This window comes from Erinaceus europaeus, chromosome 1 (assembly GCF_950295315.1).
Source record: "Erinaceus europaeus chromosome 1, mEriEur2.1, whole genome shotgun sequence".
Lineage (NCBI taxonomy): Eukaryota > Metazoa > Chordata > Mammalia > Eulipotyphla > Erinaceidae > Erinaceus > Erinaceus europaeus.
The window spans coordinates 96,398,874-96,419,885 of NC_080162.1; the positions used below are offsets into that span (position 1 = coordinate 96,398,874).

The window sequence follows — 21,012 nt, forward strand, 5'->3', positions numbered from 1 at the left end:
AAGTTCTACAGATATATCTTTTGTTCCATTTCATCTATAGTTTCATTTAAAATGGCTATTTCTCCACTGATTTTCTGTGTGGATGATTGGTCTCTTGCTGAGTGGTGTGTTATGATCTCCTACTATTATTGTGTTACTATCATTATATCCCTTAAGTTCATTGAGTACTTGTTTTATGTATTTGGGTACACTTAAATTTGAAGCATATATATTTAGATGGTTATGTCTTCTTGTTGGATTGATCCTTTGACCATTATGTAGTGTCCCTCTCTATCTCTACTTTCTTTATCTGAAAGTATTTATCTGAGAATAGAATTGCTATTCCTGACATTTTTTCTACATTATTGGCTTGGAACATCTCCCTTCATCCTCTTACAGTAAGCTTACATTTATCTTTTAATTGTATGTGTGTTTCTTGGTGACTTACAATAAATAGATCATGTTCTGTAATTTATTTAGCTTCTCTGAGTCTTTTGACAGGTGAATTTAGGCCATGCATGCTTAGGGCGATTTTGATATATCATATATATATTAGCTTATACTTTCTTTTCTCTCTGTTTCTTGTTTTGTATTATGGTTACTGTACATGTAATAAATAGCATATTGTATCTTAAAAATACCTTTATAAATATTGGACTAATTAGTATTTGATAGTACTTCTATGCCCATTAATTACCTCCCCCCCTCCCTATTTTGTTGTGTTTTCTTATTTATTTTGTGTTCTTAGTTCAATTCTACAGCTTTTCACCTCACTTAGAATGTATAATCCTTTGTTTCTTCTTTTCCCATGAGACTACTTTCAGCAATTCCTGCAAGGTGGTGTTGATGGTGGCAAATGCCATTAGCTTTTGAATATTTGAAAAGACCTTTATTTCTCCTTTGTATTTGAAAGACAACTTTGCAGGATAAAATATATGTGGCTGGCAGTTCTTACCTTTTAGTATTTTAAATATGTCATTTCACTATCTCCTTCTAGAGTTTATGAAGAGAAATCTGATAGGGACCTGATAACTTTACATTTCTGTGTCACATCTTTCATTTCCCTAGCAACCTGTAATATTCTTTCCTTGTCCTTGAATTTTAATAGTTTTGATATGATATATCATGGTATTGGTCTTTTTCATTTAGGTACCTTGGTATACTCTCTGCTTCCAGGGAGTTTATGTTCTGAGGATTGCCTAGGTGAGGAAAATTGTCAGCTATAATTTTCCTAAATATAGCCTCTGTTCCCTTCACCCTGTCCTCTTCCTAGGAATTCTTATTCTTCTTATATTTGACATTTTGATGGAGCACGCTATTTCACAGAAGGATGCTTCATTCTTTCAAAACCTTTCTACTCCATTATCTTTACATTGAAAGAATGGACTAATTATGTCTTCTAGTTTATTTTTTTCTCTGCCTGAGTGAGTCTACTTCCAAAGTCTGTTACTTGAGCTTGTACTGCACTCAAACTGTCTTTTACACACTGCTGTTCTATTTGAAAAAATTCTTTCATGCTTCCTAACTGCTTGGTGAATTTTATTGAAGGTCTTCTTTCATGTTTTCTAATTTCTTGAAGAACTCTGGAGTTTTCTTTTATGTTCCCTAACTTCTTAATAAGTTGTTCTTTCAGTTCTTGAGTATGCTTCTCAATACTGTGCTTGGATTGTTGGAGAGATTTCATAATGAGCTTTCTAATAGTCTTTCTCTGATAGTCTTTCTGTTTCATTTCTGTCTTTTTGAGTTTTCATGTTCTGAAGTTGGTTTTTGCCAAAATTCTTTATGGGGTGCAGAAAGTGAGCATTCTGGCTTCTGTAATTACTTCCTTTCTTTTCTTTGCCTTTTTTTTTTCTTCCTTCCTACCTTCCTTCCTTCCTTCCTTCCTTCCTTCCTTTCTTTCTTTCCCTTGCTTCCAGGGTTATTGCTGGGCTCAGTGCCTGCACTATGAATCCACTGTTTCTTTTGCCATTCTTTTCTGTTATTTTTTTTGTTGTTGTTTTGATTGGACAAACAGAAATTGAGAGGGGAGGGGAAGATAGAGATAGAGAAAGGAAGATAGATAGCTGAAGACCTGCTTCACCACTTGTAAAGTGACCCTCCTGTAGCTGGAGAGCTGGGGTCTTGAATGAGGATCCTTGTGCCAGTCCTTGCATTTCATACTGTGTGCACTTAACCAGTTGCACCACTGCCCAGCCCCCTGTAATGACTTCTCCATTGGATATGGACACTGGCTGGTTGATCTATATCCTGTTTCTTTTTTTTTTTCTTTTTTTCTTTTTGCCTCCAGGGTTATCACTGGGGCTCAGTGCCTGCACTATGAATCCACTGCTCCTGGAGGCCATTTTTTCCCATTTCATTGACCTTGTGCTTGCTGTAGTTGTTATTGTTGTCATAGCTGTTGTTGTTGGACAGGACAGAGGAGGGGAAGACAGAGAGGGGGAGAGAAAGAGAGACTCCTGCAGACCTGCTTCACCGCTTGTGAAGCGATCCCCTGCAGGTGGGGAGCTGGGGGCTCAAATCAGGATCCTTACAACAGCCCTTGCGCTTTGTGCCATGTGCACTTAACCCATTGCGCTACCACACAGCTCCCCATACCCCTGTTTCTATCTTTCTCTTGTGGAGTAAATATCTGGAGAGGTGAGCTTCCAGGTCACATTGGTGAGGTTATCTACCTAGGGAATTCAGGATGGTATAATAGTAGTACCTGCAACTAAGCCAGACAAATGTTTAATCATAAGGAACTAAAAAGTAGGATTAGAGCAGATGAGAATAGGGATGTTAGGGTAGAAAGAAACTAGGAAGTCTATTTTAGATATGTCCCTAGAGGCCCATGACTTTTTTTTTTAAATTTTTTATTTAAGAAAGGATTAATGAACAAAAACATAAGGTAGGAGGGGCACAACTCCACACAATTCCCACCACCCAATCCCCATAACCCACCCCCTCCCATGATAGCTTTCCCATTCTCTAGCCCTCTGGGAGCATGGACCCAGGGTCGTTGAGGGTTGCAGAAGGTAGAAGGTCTGGCTTCTGTAATTGCTTCCCCACTGAACATGGGCATTGGCAGGTCGACCCATACTCCTAGCCTGTATCTCTCTTTCCCTAGTAGGGTGGGTCTCTGGGGAAGCAGAGCTCCAGGACACATTGGTGGGGTCTTCAATCCAGGGAAACCTAGCCAGCATCCTGGTGGCATCTGGAACCTGGTGATTGAAAAGGGAGTTAACATACGAAGTCAAACAATTTGTTGAGCAATCATGGACCCAAAGCTTGGAATAGTGGAGAGGAAGTGTTAGGGAAGTACTCACTGCAAAATCTGTACTTCTGCTTTCAGGTATATATTTTGCAGTACTTTATGGATACGTGTGAACATAAGCTCTCTCTCACAGAAACTGGTGTATATCTAGGTTATGAGACTTTGTTAGAAAGTGAGCCACCTGAGATGAAATTAGAGTGTACTATAAAAGGAAAGGTCTCACCCGAGTAATGAAGCTGAAGGGTTGTCATTCCACACGTGAAGTCCCTGGATACAGTCTGAGGTGAAGCATGTTGAGGTGGCAATCGTTGCGTTGCTTAGGTTGTGATCAGCGGATGCAATATTATTTGGTTTGGATTGGGAGATGCATATGGGAAAGTGGGCCCTATCCAAGGGTGCCAGGACTGGGGGAAGTAGGGGCTCTATAGTGAAGATGTGCGGTTCCTGCTGTCTTAGGGTTCAAAAAGACAATCGATAGTTAATATTATCATCACATTATTTGTTAATTGGGTTAACTTTGAAAAGTCTCTTTGTTATGGTTTGCTGTACAGTATCCAGTATCTTGTATATAGCTGTGCTATTGGATGCTTCTAATCTACTTGGTCTAGGCTTTTGAGAGAGTCTGCATATCAAATACATAGCCTATATATTAAAAAGATTCAGTTTGTCTTTTGAGAAACTTTGAGACATACAATTGATTCCCCCTCTCATATTAATTAACTACTGATTTATATGTCTACATTTTGCTAGGAGTGTACGTAAACACCATTTCCACCACCAAAGGACTGTGACCCATCCCTCCCGCCCACTCCCACCCCCCACTGGCCCAGGAAGCTGCATGTTTTTACTTTGGTGCCCTACTTACAATTTGATCAGGTCCTGCTTTTAGTTTCCCTTTCAGATCTTCTTAGTCAGCTTCTGTTGATGAGTGGGATCATCCCATACTCATCTTTATCTTTCTGACTTAGTTCACTTAACATAATTCCTTCTAGCTCTGTCCAAGATGGGTCAGAGAAAGTGGGTTCATTGTTTTTGATAGCTGCATAGTATTCCATTGTGTATATATACCACAGCTTTCTCAGCCACTCATCTGGTGTTGGGCACCTGGGTTGCTTCCAGGTTTTAGCTATTATGAATTGTGCTGCTATGAACATAGGAGTACACACCTCTTTTTGGTTGGTGAGACCTTGGGGTATAACCCCAGGAGAGGAATTACTGGATCATATGGAAGGTCCATGTCTAGCCTTCTGAGAGTTTTCCAGACTGCTCTCCACAGAGGCTGCACCAGTTTACATTCCCACCAGCAATGTAAAAGGGTTCCTCTGTCCCCACATCCTCTCCAGCATTTGTTGCTGCTGTCCTTTTTGATGTATGCCATTCTTACAGGAGTGAGGTGGTATCTTAGTGTTGTCTTAATTTGCATTTCTCTGACAATCAGTGACCTAGAGCAGTTTTTCATATGTTTGTTAGCCTTTTGCATCTCTTCTGAGGTGAATGTTTTGTTCATTTCCTCTGCCCATTTCTGGATGGGGTCATTTGCTTTTTTGGTGCTAAGTTTGCTGAGCTCTTTATATATTTTGGTGATTAGTTTCTTGTCTGATGTATGGCATGTGAAGATCTCCCATTCTGTGAGGGGTCTCTCTGTTTGTTTAATAGTTTCTTTGGATGTGCAGAAGCTTTTCAATTTGATGTAGTCCCATTGGTTTGTTTCTGCTTTAGTCTTCCTTGCAATTGGGTTTGATTCATCAAAGATGTCCTTGAGGTGTATGTGGGAAAGTGTTTTACCAATGTTTTCCTCTAAGTATTTGATTGTTTCTGGTCTGACATCTAGGTCTTTGATCCATTTGGAGTTGATTTTTGTTTCTGGTGAGATAAAGTGGTTCAATTTCATTCTTCTGCATGTTTCAACCCAGTTTTCCCAGCACCATTTATTGAAGAGAGCCCCCTTTTTCCATTTAATCCTTTGGGCCCCCTTATCAAAGATTAGATGCCTATAGGTGTTGGGATTTACTTCTGGGCTTTCAATTCTGTTCCACTGGTCTGTGTGCCTATTTTTGTTCCAGTACCATGCTGTTTTGATGATGATGGCTTTATAATATAGTTTAAGTCTGGGAGTGTGATGCCTCCATTTCTGTTTCTTTTCCTTAAGATGGTTTTGGCAATTCTAGGTGTGCCCATGATTTTTTTTGCTTGATCTTGATAGCTAACATGTAGGTGGAATAAAAATATTTTCTGGGAAGATGGTGTTAGAGTTGATAATAAGGCTAGAGTTGTTAATAGTGCTAGAAAGCTGGATTAGGACAGAAAGTAGCCCCAAAACTTGAAGAAAACATATAAATACAATTAACTACCCCATCAATGTAACCTAGGGCCCGTATATATTCGTCTATAGTACAGGAGTCTATGTCACCTCCAAGTCCCTGTCAGTCTGAGCTTGCAGTCCATGGCCACATGGCTCCATTAGTCTGCTCTTTTTTTTTTTTTTTTTGCTAAATCCAAAAATAGGACTTTCCTTTACTGGTTATACACTTAACAAGGGCCTAAAAGGTAGAATAAATTAGTCCTATGTGAATTGTAGTTTATACTTTTTTTTTTTTTTGCCAGTGGAGCCTATAACCTGTGTGATTCCACTGTTCCTGGTAGATAATATTCTTTTTAACTTTCAGATTTAAGGTAGAAAGAAACAGAGAGACAGAGAAAGGAGAGAGAGATACCACAGCACTGTCCTGCCTTGCATGGACTTTCTGCTGGGTGTAGTGTCTAATGCTCCTATGTGATGCTGATGCCTCAAACCCTGTGCATGGTGAAGTGTGAACTTGACAGAGTAAGTTCTCTTCTGGACTCTCATGTCACTTTTTTTTTTTTTTGCCTCCAGGGTTATTGCTGGGGCTCATTGCCTGCACCATGAATCCACTGCTTCTGGAGATCATTTTTCCCCCTTTTTGTTTTCCTTGTTGTAACCTTGTTGTGATTATTACTGTTATTGTTGATGTTGTTCATTGTTGGATAGGACAGAGAGAAATGGAGAGAGGCGGGGAAGACAGAGGGGGGAAAGAAAGAGAGACACTTGCAGACCTGCTCCACCCCTGTGAAGCGACACCCCTGCAGTTGGGGAGCCAGGGGCTCGAACTGGGATCCTTATGCCGGTCCTTGTGCTTTGAGCCATGGGCGCTTAACCCGCTGCACTACTGCCCAACCCTGCTCATGTCACTTTTTGATTGTATCCTTTTCACAGTTTTCTAGGTCAGTATATGATTGCAAAATGTTTACAAGTTTGTATTATCTATGCATATTTAAATAGGTCATCGAGAATACGTCTACTCAAAGGGATGCAGTCATCAGTGTTCTCTACAGCAGTTTAAATAAAGTCATCCTTTATTGCCTGTCCAGGCCCCAGCAGTCCCTCTCCGAATGCCTCGGCCTTCTCAGCATCTTGGTCTTCCTCCAAGAACACTGGGATATTATCTTTGCCACCTATAATTCCAACATCAGCTTCCTCCTGTGTCTTATGCATTGTCTTTTTCTGCTCAACTCAAGAAGGTGAGAGCTGCTGACTTGTTTCCTTGCTCAACAATTACCAGAACATAAAAGAAACTTAAAGCAGGAGGCTTCACTGCATTTGATATAAATGATTCAATCTTTTTGTTTAACTGGTTGCTCAAATCAGGTGCAGGATATTGATAATATGGTAAATTGCCCTCAAACATTTCTATGTGACTACAATCATCATGACAAAATAATTTGCTGTATTTCTATAATTACTAGATTCTAAAATGGATTTGACTCTGGGGAGAGTGCTCTAACATTAAATAAGCACATTTACTTTGATGGATGCAGCCAGATTTCAGAAATCACAACACCTGATAAATACAACTCAAGAATGGAAACTACATAATGAATTATACTGTGCAAACCGTGAATAATTTTGAATGTAGAAGAAGCACATGGAACACATTTTATATTAAATGACATCTATAAGCATACATGTATGAGAAGTAGTATAAGAATGAAATTAGGCTTATTTAAACCATTTTCCTTGAATTAAAAATTTTTCCCATATGTTAAATATCTCTGTATGCATGCACTTTCATGAATAATATTTTATATATCACTCGTGCCTTGATATAACATCATGCCTTATTAATAGTCATGATGAAGAGAAGAGGATTATTATTATTATTATACTTTTATTATTATTATTATATAGGATTATTATTATACTTTTCCCTTGTAATTTTTAATTGATTATATTTATCCCAGTATAATTATCTTTGATTACTTGAAAAAAAATGACCTAAAGGGAGTCGGGCAGTGGCGCAGTGGGTTAAGCGCAGGTGGCGTAAAGCGCAAGGGCTGGCTTAAGGATCCCGGTTCGAGCCCCCGGCTCCCCACCTGCAGGGACGTCGCTTCACAGGCGGTGAAGCAGGTCTGCAGGTGTCTTTCTCTCCCCGTCTTCCCGACCTCTCTCCATTTCTCTCTGTCCTATCTAACAACAAGGACATCAATAATAACAACAATAACTACAACAATAATGAAAAACAACAAGGGCAACAAAAGGGAAAATTAAAAAAAAAATGACCTAAAATGCTGAGGGGTTGAGTTTGAAATATTAGCATTATATGGACTATTAAGAAACACTAGATTTGATTTGTCTCATTATTCTGGAAAACACTCCTAGTCCAGAAAAGGCTCTTGATTTTTCTTTTTCCATTCATCTGAAATAAGATGAGTCCATTTTCATCGTAGGGGCTAGACTGGAGAAGATTTTCTTTCTTTTCTATATTTCAATAATCTGTCCCTCTCTGGACTGAAAGCACTGGGTGAGAAGAACAGATTGTCAACTGATTTATATGTTAAAAGATATTCCTTCCTCAGAGTCCTCTACTTTGCAAAATAGCTTCTAAAACCCACAGGGACTTCATTCTAGAAATTTCAAGAAGAAATATGATGGCAGTTCATTGTTTACTTCTTTGTGATTTTATTTTGTTGTTGTTGTTCTTGTTGTTCAATACACAACATGAACTGAGAGTGTATTCTAGTTTGGTTTGCTGAGGGGGTTTAGAGAAGAGGGCTTGTGGGCACCAACATAATGAAAAGCCCGGAGCACCTGGTTCAAAGGGAACCTAATTTATAAGCCATGTGTTCTTCTTAGAACTAGTTACTTGATGTATAAGGCCCTATAAAAATTAAAACATGAGGCTTTGTTATAAAATTACTGAACATTTCAAGACAGTGACACAGCATGGGCTATAGAAACTGGACTGTGAAGTAGGCAACACAATTTGCATCCCTGAGGCTCCAGAAGTCCCAGGTTCAATTCTTGGCACTACCATATGCCAGAGATAAAAACTGTTTTCCCTTCTTTCCTACCCCTACTCTCTCTCTCTCTCTCTCTCTCTCTCTCTCTCTCTCTCTCTCCCCCTCTCTCTTTCTCTCTGTCTTGCTCATAATAAGAAGAGGAGCAGGAAGTGGCACATCAGGTTAACTCCACATGTTTGCACAAGGACCCAAGTCTCCACCTGCAGGGGAAAGCTTCATGAATGTGAAATTAGTGTTGCAGGTATCTCTATTTCTCTTGTCATCTCTAGCTTCCCCATCTCTCTTGATTCTCTCTGTCTCTATTCAATAAATAAACTTTAAAAAGATTTATTAAAATATATTTTTAAAAATACACAGAAATATTCATTTTAAAAAAGAAGATAGAATAAACTTTATGCTATCTGTACAGGTTACAGACCCCAAAAGCCCTTATTCCATTGCAAGTGGAATGAGATCAATGTTAAATAAAGGTAGTTCAATGTTTTGAAGTACCATGGAAAGAAATAGTCAGTTCTCATAATAGGGAAGCTGGAAAAAAGAGTCAGGGGGCTTCTTAGGAATACATGTTTTGTTTTATAATATTTGAATTAAAAATAGCATGCCTTTTCCAGAGTGCCATTATCTCCACTGTCAAAGTTTTTACTTAGGTGCTTGCTCTAAACTAGACATATTGTTATACAATGAACTTGTGTTTTTAATAAAGAACAATTTAATTATCTCAAATTAAGAGATTATAGTGTTAAATCTCTCGTCAATTAGTTATCAAGAAGGATTTGGATTGGACCCCAAACCCAGAATGACTCCTTATTATCAAGTCTTTCTTTTTCCGAATGAAGACATGAGAGAAAAAGTTGGAGAAGACTTCTCAAGTTTGACTGATGGTACATTTAATTTGCTGGCATTTTAAGGGGAGGTATGATAATGATAAATGGTGGGGTTATATTTGTAAGTTTATTCTTCCTGAGAAAGCAAATTCTGAGAGTTTTCAAAATCCAGAAGAGGTCCCTGGAAATCTCACAAAATGATAGCAGTACAGTAGGTGATCTGGTAGAGGATAAAATAAGAATAATCATGTCATATATTGTTAATAGATATGGGGTGGGATAGAATGGGGAGAAAGGTCTGTAGAACTTAGACAAAGAATTTGATGTTCTTACCAAAGTCACAGGGAACCTTACTACTGCAATTTTTTTCCCTTCACTTCTTAAAGTGTCTCTAGAATTTTTTCATCGAACTACTAGATTTGGAAGCTGGTATATTCTTTCACTTCAAGCCATTACCTACTTATCTTGCAGATTTCTTTAGAAAAATGAGACTGTAGTTAATAAACACATTACATCTGTTTTTCACTTAGTGGAGTTTATACTTTGGATTTTCTAATGTCAAGTCAGTTAAAGTGACTGGAATTTTTAAAAATAGTGAGAGAACATAGCAACCAGTTGCACACATTTCAGAGATTTTTTTTTTTCTCTTAGCTCAGAAATCTTAAGCAGCCCTCCTACTGCACCATGCTGAGTCTTCAGACTTTGTAAGGCCTTGTGATACTACAGGATAGGCAGAAGAGTCTGTTCTCTGCTCAGATACACACCTAAAGCCGGTACTCAATAACTTTGTGCGTTTAAAATTTTCTCATCACACTATTAATTATAACATGACAACTTATATTTGGGGATTTTGCTAGTAGAGTGAACTGAGCAAGGACTGTTGTCTCAAAGGGTGACAAATACAGGCTACAGAAACTAGTAGCCGAGAGAGAATGGGTAGATAAACACATTACAAAAAAGTAATGCTTTTTTGTTCTTGGATGGAAAGAAAGCCAGCTGTGACAACCAAGCAAATAGATTCTACTACTGCCTTAGAGGGAGAGACCTGGTCACTTCAGAGTTCAAGTCTGAGGTGTGGTAATTAGGGTTTTGGATCCTTTCCAATATTAAAAAAATTCAGGCACATTATAGTTGTAAGAAAGAATAGGTAGACTGAGCTTGGTAGACTTGCCCATATTTGGGAAAAATGGGGCGCTGAGGAGGGTAGGTGGTTGAACAGCATGATCTAGTTCTAGAAGACTGTCTTGGATCCTGGGCCCCTGGGCACAATCTTGCAATAATTTATTATCCATTCCACCTGATTTTCTAACATTAACAGGTACACTTGGGAGGGTTTGTTTCAAAGTGGGGCCAGATATTCAATGACATAGAGATTGCACAAAGTAATCTTTATATATATTTAACAGAACTGGGATGGATAGGAGAAAGGGACCCATTGAACTCATCAGTCATGCTTTTTAGCTCTGGACATATGGGGAAGGCAGGGCTTGGTGGTTGGCAGCTAGAGTCAGAGAGAGTACAGCTCACATGGATGTTGGTAGATTATTATCCAGTCTATGACTCCTTATATGAACTGTAAGTAAAAAGCTGGGGTGAGGATGCTTAAGAAGGACTACTTTTTAAAGCAGACATGATATGATAGCTACTAAAAGCAGACATGAGATGATAGCTCCTAATCCTCTCTGGGAGAAATACTGAGGCTGCCCTGATTATATGATGTGCTTTCTTCTTCAGTCCAGCACAGAATCCAAAAGACAGTGCAGGCCCTCTGGCACCAGCTCATGGCACAGAGGCGGCAGGAGCTGGAGGACACTCTCAAGATGGATCTCTCTGTGAAACCTGGAGAGAGTGAAGTGAAGATTGAAGAAGTCACCCCACTCTGGGAGGAGACTATGCTCAAGGCTTGGCAGCATTACCTAGGTCTCTGATCACTTGATTCTAGGGGGTGGAGCTTCTGGGTTGCATAGAGTCAAATTCCCCAGGTTTCCTTTTGGGACTCTGAGCTTTATCTACTCTGATCTTTCTCTTATTCCTTTAGTGGGTGGAATTATATCATTGAGACCCCAAGAATTTCTGCTCACAGAGAAGTAATACTTTTTTGCTTCTTGGATGGAAAGAAAGCCAGCTGTGACAACCAAGCAAATAGATTCTTCTATTGCCTTAGAGGGAGAGACCTGGTCACTTCAGAGTTCAAGTCTGAGGTGTGGTAATTAGGGTTTTGGGTCCTTCCATGATATATATTTTTCATTAGTGATTTAATAATGATCAACAAAATTGTGGGACAAGAGGGTTAGGTACAATTCCATGCAATTCCCACCACCAGAGTTCTGTATTCCATCCCCTCCATTGGAAGTTTTCCTATTCTTTTTCCCTCTGGGAATATGGACTAAAGATCTTTATGGGGTGCAGAGGTGGTCAGGCCTGGCTACTGTAATTGCTTCTCTGTTGGACGTGGGCATTGACAGGTCAATCCATACCCCCAGCCTGTTTCCATCTGTCCTTAGTGGGGTAGGGCTCTGGGGAGGTGGGCTGCCAGGACACACTGGTGAAGTAATCTGCCCACCTTCTCTTATATTTATTGTCCAACTGTGAAATTTTTCACCAAGCCATGAAGTGACCTGGGGACTCATATTTTTCGTGTTTCAGATGAAAGCTGTCATTCAAAGATAAAAATATTCTTTGTGTCTTATCAATGACTCAACATTTTAATTTCAAACTAGGCAATGCAACTGTAGGAATAAGGTTTTACTTTTGATTTTAAATCAGTCTTGAGTTGTGGCTCATATACTTTTGTATGTCTTTCAATATCACAACATCTTGTTACAGGTATGCATACACACATACGTATATATCATCATAGTCGAGTGGTTATATAGAATCTTTTATTCAATTGACTTTCTAAATTAGCCCTGGAAAAAAATTATCTCCAAATATCAGATTCAGTTTCAGAGAATAGTACAGTCAAACAGGGCATATATTCCCATGCACATATAGTAAAGTAAGCTGGTAAGACATATCTTAAAACTTACAAATGAGATTGCTTTTCATAAATAGATCTGGGACCTTACATGTGTATGATTTTACCATTCCATGGAGCTTTTTTATACAGATAGAAACACACACAGAGAGACATAGAGAGAGACACCACAGCCCTGGAATTTCCTCTGGTGCCATAGAATTTCTCAATGGCTCAAATCTGCACTGCTGATGACAAGACACATGCCCTACCTGGGAAGCTATCTCACCAGTTCCACATATGAATCATTTTGAATAACAATTCTATTTTGAACTTTCTATATTACAGGACATATACTTTGAATTCACATTTTTATTTACTCTTCATTACACTGTGAGGTGGTCAAATACAAATTATTCTCATTTTATAGGATGAGAACACTGAGAGTCAGGTAGGGTAGCTAGCTGCCTTGTTAAGGTCTTAGCTCAAATCAAAGGGTTGTGGAACTAGAAATCAAAGTCGGGTCTGAAGATGGTGGGCGGTAAGAGCTTATAGCCTGTTTGTTCTTCATATTAGAGGCAGGCACAACTGTGCTCATGTCCTGCTTAGTCCTTGCAAAGCCAAAATAGCTATACAAAATGAGTGTGTTCTCCTCTCAGCTTCACTGCTGACAATCTTTGCTTCCCTCTTCCCAGCTTCAGAGAAGAAATCACTGACCAGTCGTTCAAGTGTCGGAAGCCAAAGTAAAGTTTCTTCATGGAGTGAAAGCCTGTCTTCAGCCATGAAGCTCATGCCTGGACGGCAGACCAAGGACCCTGAGTGTAGGACAGAGGTGAGCCCAGACCCCTTCTTCTTAAAGAAGTGTCAGACATTTTGCTTCAAATACCATGTGTCTTGTAAGCTCTCCTTTCTCTGTTGTTACCAGACATCTAATTCTGTGTTCTTCTGAGAACTTAAGGGTATGTGTGTTGCATCTCAGTTAAAGTTATTCCTATAGTGAAAGGCAGCTACTAGGAGGTTTTACTCAGATATGAAATCTAGAGATCTACAGGTGAACTTTAAAAAAAAAAGGGAAAGAGAAGGAAAGATACCATAGCACTGAAAGCTTCCTCCAGTGTTCAATGAGGTGTGGGCCAGGCTCAAACCTGGGGCACATACATTTCAAAATAAGTGAAGAAACCTGGCTTTAATATCATAGATAGATTTCAAGGGCTAATTTATTATTATTATTATTATTATTATTATTATTATTTTGCCAGAAGGTGAGGTCATAGAAGCCTGAAAGGATGATGGGGCTACTGAGCAAAGATGTATATATTATGGAAACTCTGTAGACTGTGGATGCTGTCTGTTGCACTCAATGTTGCATCTCCTCCCAGGTCACTGCCTTTGACACAGCTTAGCTATTTGTTCTGTGTCCCTGGGAGATGAGAAATAGCTGGTCTGAGAGAAGCTTGAGTAGCCTGCAAAATTTGGGGCTACTTTTGAAGAATTGCAAAAGTTTGTACCTCACACTGAGAATTATCTGGAAGAAAGAGTATCAGAAACTGGCTTTGTCTTCTTTGGCTGCTAAGGATACCATAGTCTGTGGCAGCTGATCTCATTCATTTCACAGATATTATTGAATTGCTTACTTTGTACCTTTATCCAAGCAGCGAGGTTACAGAAGACAGTCAAATGGACATATTTTTTACTTTCATGGAGACTGAATTCTATTGATTGACTGTAAATATAGACAACCAACAGAAAAAAATGAAGTGTTCCATATTGGGGTTACTCATTTTAATGGAAGAAGTTGAGCAGGGTTAGTTGGAGAAGGTGGTGAGAGAGGTACAGATGGATGAGATAGGGTGAGGAGCACTCTGGTAGCAGGCATGGGAAAAGTAAAGAATGATACCAGTTTGTGACTCAGGGAAGGAGTGGCCAGACAGAGAGAAGGGTTGGGCAAAGCCAGTAAGGCAGTTGTGTGCTGACTGTTCTAGTGCAGCAGAGGCCAGTGTGAAAGCAGGGAGAGGGTAGTTACAGGAGACATCTCCCATCTCCCTTTGCTACTAGAACCAGGAAGGACTGTGCTTTTTCATAGCAACTCATTAATTGCAGGGCTTCTCTCAATGTTTTGTTTTCCTGTCTGATCTGGGATGTGGAAACCATATGTGACCCAGTGCTTCTAACTACACATACTTCCTGGGATCCATTTCTGCCAAATACATGCACACAATCATGAATATGTGTACACACATGCACACACGTGCACATATGTGCACACACACACACACACACACACACACACACACCCTTTTGCCTGTCTGTTCCTTTGCTGCCTGACCTTTGTTTTACCTTTACCCTGATTTATTTATCCCTCCTACAACTTATAATATCTTTCCTTTTTATTTTTTATTTTTGGCATAGCACTGATCAGCTCTGGCTTTTGGTGGTGCAAGGGATTTAAGCTGGGACTTTGAAATCTCAGGCAGGAGAGTCACTTTGCATAACCATTTTATATCTTGTGGGCTTTTCAAACATACATTGTTTTTTGAAACAAAGTGGATATATTTTAATTTGTTTAATTGATCTACATCTTTGCTCAGCAGCATCCTATGTACTAGTAACTCAGTGTGGGCTGGGCATGGTACCTGGTGCAGAGAAGGTTCTTAAAAAGTGTGCAGGAATCTGCATGGAGAAAGGGAATGAAAGGTTTCCCTTCTTCTTGCTGGGATGAGCTGCAGCAGCCTGCAGCCTGCAGCCCCTGCATCCATCACTCCTCCTCGCGAGATGCCTTTGTTGCTAACAGACGGCACAACTTCTCAGGTACATATGTACACTGTGATGTCATAGGATAGGAGCATCAACTATTTGCCCTGGGGTCTGTTTAATTATTTTTAAAAATTAATTTTGATTATTACAGCTGATTACACCTCAGTGAGCAATGTAATTGATATTTTCTAATGTATCCCAAGGAACATTTTGTACAACATGCTTTTTGTTGTTGAAGGTTAAAGACTCTGTTATTGGTTTTTCCCTAAATATGCCCACATCATTAGTCCCTCCAGTGAGAAGGTCGCCATCTGGAAAAAGCAGCATGGAGACATTATTCAGGCACAAGTGCATGAAATTGGTGTTTCTGCATCTTCTGTCTCTCTTCTGGAAAGAAGAGGCTTGTAATTAAAGGAATTGGTTTTGGAGGAAACATTATTCATTTGGTGTTATTCCTTATCATGTCAGTGGCTGACAGCTCTATCACACTGATAAATTGTTCCTTGGAGTGAGACATATGATGTAGGTTTCCTAATTTCTCTTACCTTTCTTTATTTTCAATGGAAAAATATTGTCTTCTTGGCAGGTGAACCGACTTTGAGGCCAGGCTGGCTCAATAGATGGCCTTTCTTCTTTTTCTTTCCCTGAACTCCCGCCTCCCACAATCCCTTCAGTGATCAGATTGTGATGTCCTAGATTCTAGGTCTCTGCTAGGGTGAATATGATGGGTGTCAGGCCTATTGGACAGGTATCAGGGTCTTGAGTTTTCTGTAGATTACCACAGGCCAGCTAGGGTGTCCTGGGAGTCCTTTCACCATGTTCACTTTCAGCTTGGAGAAATCTAGAATGAACTGTATGGCCCGCACCTCCTCTTTGAGGTGGTGAATATGGCTTTGCTGCTCAGTTTCAGGTGTTCTTGCTTTTAAAACAAGTTGAAAAAAGTGACAGTTACCAATGTTGGTTTCTTGGTTTTGGAAACCACAAACTGGCAATGTGTGATCTTCACATTAGGGAAACCAAATGATGAACTGACGGGAACTTGTATTATTTCTGTAACGTTTCTGAGAATTCAGTTATTCCAAAATGTAAAATGTGCTGTCCTTGTTTGTGTGTGTGTGTGTGTGTGTGTGTGTGTGTGTGTGTGTGTGTTTAAAAAGAGTTACAAACACAAAGTGGATAAATGGGACACATGAGCTGGGGGATAGTGGGAAGGGTCATGGAACTCCAGCAAGTGTGAAGTCCACAGAATAGGCCAATTAGGGGAGCTGCATGTGGCAGCAGGGCCTTAGAGGTCAGGTCAGGGGTGATACCTTGGTCTATAGATGGAGGTGAAGCAGAGAAGGTGTACATTTGTTTTTTTTTTTATTTTTTTATTTAAGAAAGGATTAGTGAACAAAAACATAAGGTAGGAGGGGTACAACTCCACACAATTCCCACCACCCAATCCCCATAACCCACCCCCTCCCATGGTAGCTTTCCCATTCTCTAGCCCTCTGGGAGAATGGACCCAGGGTCGTTGAGGGTTGCAGAAGGTAGAAGGTCTGGCTTCTGTAATTGCTTCCCCACTGAACATGGGCGTTGACTGGTCGGTCCATACTCCCAGTCTGCCTCTCTCTTTCCCTAGTAAGGTGTGTCTCTGGGGAAGCTGAGCTCCAGGACACATTGGTGGGGTCTTCAATCCAGGGAAGCCTAGCCAGCATCCTGGTGGCATCTGGAACCTGGTGATTGAAAAGAGAGTTAACATATGAAGCCAAACAATTTGTTGAGCAATCATGGATCCCAAGCTTGGAATAGTGGAGAGGAAGTGTTAGGGAGGTACTCACTGCAAACTCTAGTGTACTTCTGCTTTCAGGTATATATTTTGCAGTAGTTTATGGATACGTGTGCACATAAGCTCTCTCTCACAGAAACTGGTGTATATCTAGATTATGGGACTTTGTTAGAAAGTGAACTACCTGAGATGAAATTGGAGTGTACTATAAAAGGAAAGGTCTCACCCGAGTAATGAAGCTGAAGGGTTGTCATTCCACACGTGAAGTCTCTGGATACAGTCTGAGGTGAAGCATGTTGAGGTGGCAATCGTTGCTTTGGTTAGGTTGTGATCAGCGGATGCAATATTATTTGGTATGGATTGGGAGATGCATACGGGAAAGTGGGCCCTATCCAAGGGTTCCAGGACTGGGGGAAGTAGGGGCTCTATAGTGAAGATGTGAGGTTCCTGCTGTCTTAGGGTTCAAAAAGACAATCGATAGTTAATATTATCATCACATTATTTGTTAATTGGGTTAACTTTGAAAAGTCCCTTTGTTATGGTTTGCTGTACAGTACCCAGTATCTTGTATATAGCTGTGCTATTGGATGCTTCTAATCTACTTGGTCTAGGCTTTTGAGAGAGTCCGCATATCAAATACATAGCCTATATATTAAAAAGATTCAGTTTGTCTTTTGAGAAACTTTGAGACATACAATTGATTTCCCCCTCTCATATTAATTAACTACTGATTTATATGTCTACATTTTGCTAGGAGTGTACATAAACACCATTCCCACCACCAAAGGACTGTGACCCATCCCTCCCGCCCACTCCCACCCCCCACTGGCCCAGGAAGCTACATGTCTACCCCTCACCACTGGGTTTTTACTTTGGTGCCCTACTTACAATTTGATCAGGTCCTGCTTTTAGTTTCCCTTTCAGATCTTCTTAGTCAGCTTCTGTTGATGAGTGGGATCATCCCATACTCATCTTTATCTTTCTGACTTAGTTCACTTAACATAATTCCTTCTAGCTCTGTCCAAGATGGGTCAGAGAAGGTGGGTTCACTGTTCTTGATAGCTGCATAGTAGAAGGTGTACATTTCTATGTGTACAGATTACACTGCAGGTCAGCATCCCTGATGGGAGTCAGGAGGGGCTGTAGCAGCCGTGAATCCATCAGGTGGAGCAAAGAACACACAAGAGCATTCCCGTTAGCCAAGACTGAGATGAGTAAAACAGAAGAGGGCCACCAAGAATAGATTTTTAAAAATTAGACATTTGGTAGTCGGGTGGTAGCGCAGCAGGTTAAGCGCACGTGGCGTAAAGCGCAAGGACCGGCATGAGGATCCCAGTTGGAGCTCCCGGCTCCCCACCTGCAGGGGAGTTGCTTCACAAGTGGTGAAGTAGGCCTGTAGGTGTCTGTCTTTCTCTTTCCCATCTCTATCTTCCCCTCCTCTCTCCATTTCTCTCTGTTCTATCCAACAATGGCAATATCAACAGTAATAATAGCTACAACAACAATAAAAAAAAATAAGAGCATCAAGAAGGAAATAAATAAATAAATATTTTTAAAAAACTTATAAAAATTAGACATTTGGGGAGGGGAGGGGTGGACAGTGGCACACCCGGTTAAGCACACATAGTACCAAGTGCAAGCACCCACACAGGGATCTGGGTTTGAAACCCCCTGGCTCCCCACTTGCAGGGAGGATGTTTCACAGACTGAGAAGCAGGTATACTGGTGTCTCTCTTTTTTTCTCTTTTTTTTCCTCCCCCTCCTCTCTCAATTTCTCTCTGTCTTATCCAATAAAATAGAAAAAAAGAAAGTTCCTCAGGAGTGGTGGATTCATAGTACTGGCACTGAGCCCTAATGATAACACCAGAGGGAAACAAAGAAAAGAAATTAGATATTTTTAGGCAGACTGTCAAAAGAGAAACTTTATGGATGTGGGAGATATCATGACTCAGGCGATTCTCTTGGTCACTATGGAGAATGCAGAGAGGCAAGCCAGAGGAAGGAAGTGCTGTGAATGAGGGCCCATTTCTAGCCCATTAAGGGGTGAGAACTGCTCTGAGTGTTCACAGCTTCCTGACCTGTGAAACTCAAGCTGGATTTCACCTCTCTTCCCTCCTGAGATCTACTGTACATATGTGGACAGTTGCTTGTGTAGGAACTAGATAGGTGGAGGCCTACACAACAGTCTCCTGAGTCAAGTTTGGGTAGGGGTGGGTTGCAGATGGCTTCTAGAAGAACAGATTATAATGGATCAGGATAGGGCCCAAGGTTTGCCACATTCTCATGATTTTTGGAGAGAGCTGAGCAAGCTTGTAGCTGTTCTTCTCATTGTTGAAATAACCCATGGAAAGATCTCAGGGCTGTACCTGAATTAACAGGAAGTGATCAAAAACACCAAAAGTTACATTGAACTTGCTAAAATATCAAAAGACAAAATTTTTCAGGAATTCCATGTCTTCCCTGACAAAAGAACACAAAATTACTAGATATTTGCTCCAAAAACTCTGGTGGTGGTGGTGGGGGCTTTCACGGTTTCTCTTGGGGGACCACCCTGCCCACCCAGACATACTGAGGCCTCCATTAAGGTTCTCAGTACTCAGGACTAGGGGACCTCAGAGACTAGACACTTGTATGGGTAGGGTGACTCGACTCACCACTGGATACTTCCTTGTATATTTCACCCCCTGCTACAGAGCAGCCCTGACCTTGGCTGAGGGTTAGATGCTGACTGAGACCGGCTGTGGGTGACAGCCAACTCAGGTCCCGAGCAAGGGAAATAGCATTTTTGACCTGAAAATGCTGAACATTGAACACTTTGCCCATTATCTCTTTTTTAAAAAAAATATTTTTCAAACAGTTGCACAAGTGGAGAAAAATCATCAACATGAGTCCCTCTGTATTTATTCATCATTTAACTTCCACAATTTTCAACTTGTGGCAAATCTTGCCTCATCTCCATCACCACTTACTTTGCCTCTCTGCCACGAAATCGTGCCAGAACAACATCCCAGGCATCATATCATTTCACGTGTAAATGTTTCTGTAGACTTGTTTTTCCCTTTCAAGAAACCATGAAGCCCAGATAAAAACTGCAGAAAAGGAAGCAATGTGCAGAACTGGAAGGCATAAGACGTCCCCGTGGGAGTGATCAAGCTGGTTCTGGCCTTCCTAGCCTATTCATTTGCATTTGTCTCCTGCTGCTGAGTGAAGACAGTCTTGTGGAGACTGAAGGCAAGTTGAGCCTCAGAGAACCTTATGCTGTTTCAGGGAGGAATGTGAGGCTTGCTGATATCACATGTGATGACATACAGGCTTTCCAGTTTGGTATTTTGCTATTTCTGTAGTTAAGGGATGAACAGAAATTGAGGAAAAGGCTTGGGGTTCACTAACCTCCTGGAATAAAGGCTCATGAATCAAGAGCCCTCAGCACTGAAAAAAGGTTTTTGAAAATAGAAAGGAATGGGCTTTGGAATGCTGAATGCCGGAGAGTAACAGCTGAGGAGGTCAGGGCAGCTGTGAGAATGGAAATTGGCATTCTCAGACAAGGTAAGGTCCTTCAGAGGTTGGAGTCAGGCAGTGGCACGTCTAATTGGGTGTATATGTCACAGCATACAAGTATTTAAGTTCAATCCCCTGGCCCCCAGCTGCAGGGGGAACTCTTAAAAATGGTGGAGAGCAATGCTGCAGGTGTGTCTCTTTTTCTGTCCCTCTCTAGTCCCACTTTTGTGTCCCAAATCAAATAAATAACTTTCTTTTAATTTATTTTTGGCCTCCAGGGTTATTGCTAGAGGTTGGTGTTGGCACTGTAAATCCACTGCTCCTCGTGGCCATTTTTTTTTCCATTTTATTGGATAGGACAGATAGAAACTGAGAGAGGAAGGGGATATAGAGAGGGAGAGAGAAAGAGAGACACCTGCAGATCTGCTTCGCCTCTTGTGAAGCGTCCCACTGCAGTCAGGGAGTCAGGGGCTCAAACCTGGATTCTCGCACAAGCCCTTGTGCTTTGTATTGTGTTTGCTTAACCAGGTACACCACTGCCTGTACCCCCAAAAATGCTTTTAAAAAAGATCTTTCAAAGGAAGGTTGTAGGGACTTGAAAAAATAATTCCAAAATCAGAAGGATAAACTATTTTACCAGACTCGAAAATTCACTGTA

At 40.6% G+C, this 21,012-nt stretch overlaps 1 protein-coding gene across 1 annotated transcript in view; it reads left to right on the plus strand.

Annotated features, from left to right (window-relative positions):
* The window catches only part of WDFY4 (WDFY family member 4), a 358,549-nt gene that overhangs the window by 167,305 nt on the left and 170,232 nt on the right, over positions 1-21,012 (plus strand). Inside the window, exons 36-39 of the mRNA XM_060191396.1 lie at positions 6,534-6,772; positions 9,311-9,432; positions 11,110-11,295; positions 13,027-13,163. Coding sequence (XP_060047379.1) covers positions 6,534-6,772; positions 9,311-9,432; positions 11,110-11,295; positions 13,027-13,163 — 684 coding nt within the window. The remainder of the gene's footprint in view (positions 1-6,533; positions 6,773-9,310; positions 9,433-11,109; positions 11,296-13,026; positions 13,164-21,012) is intronic.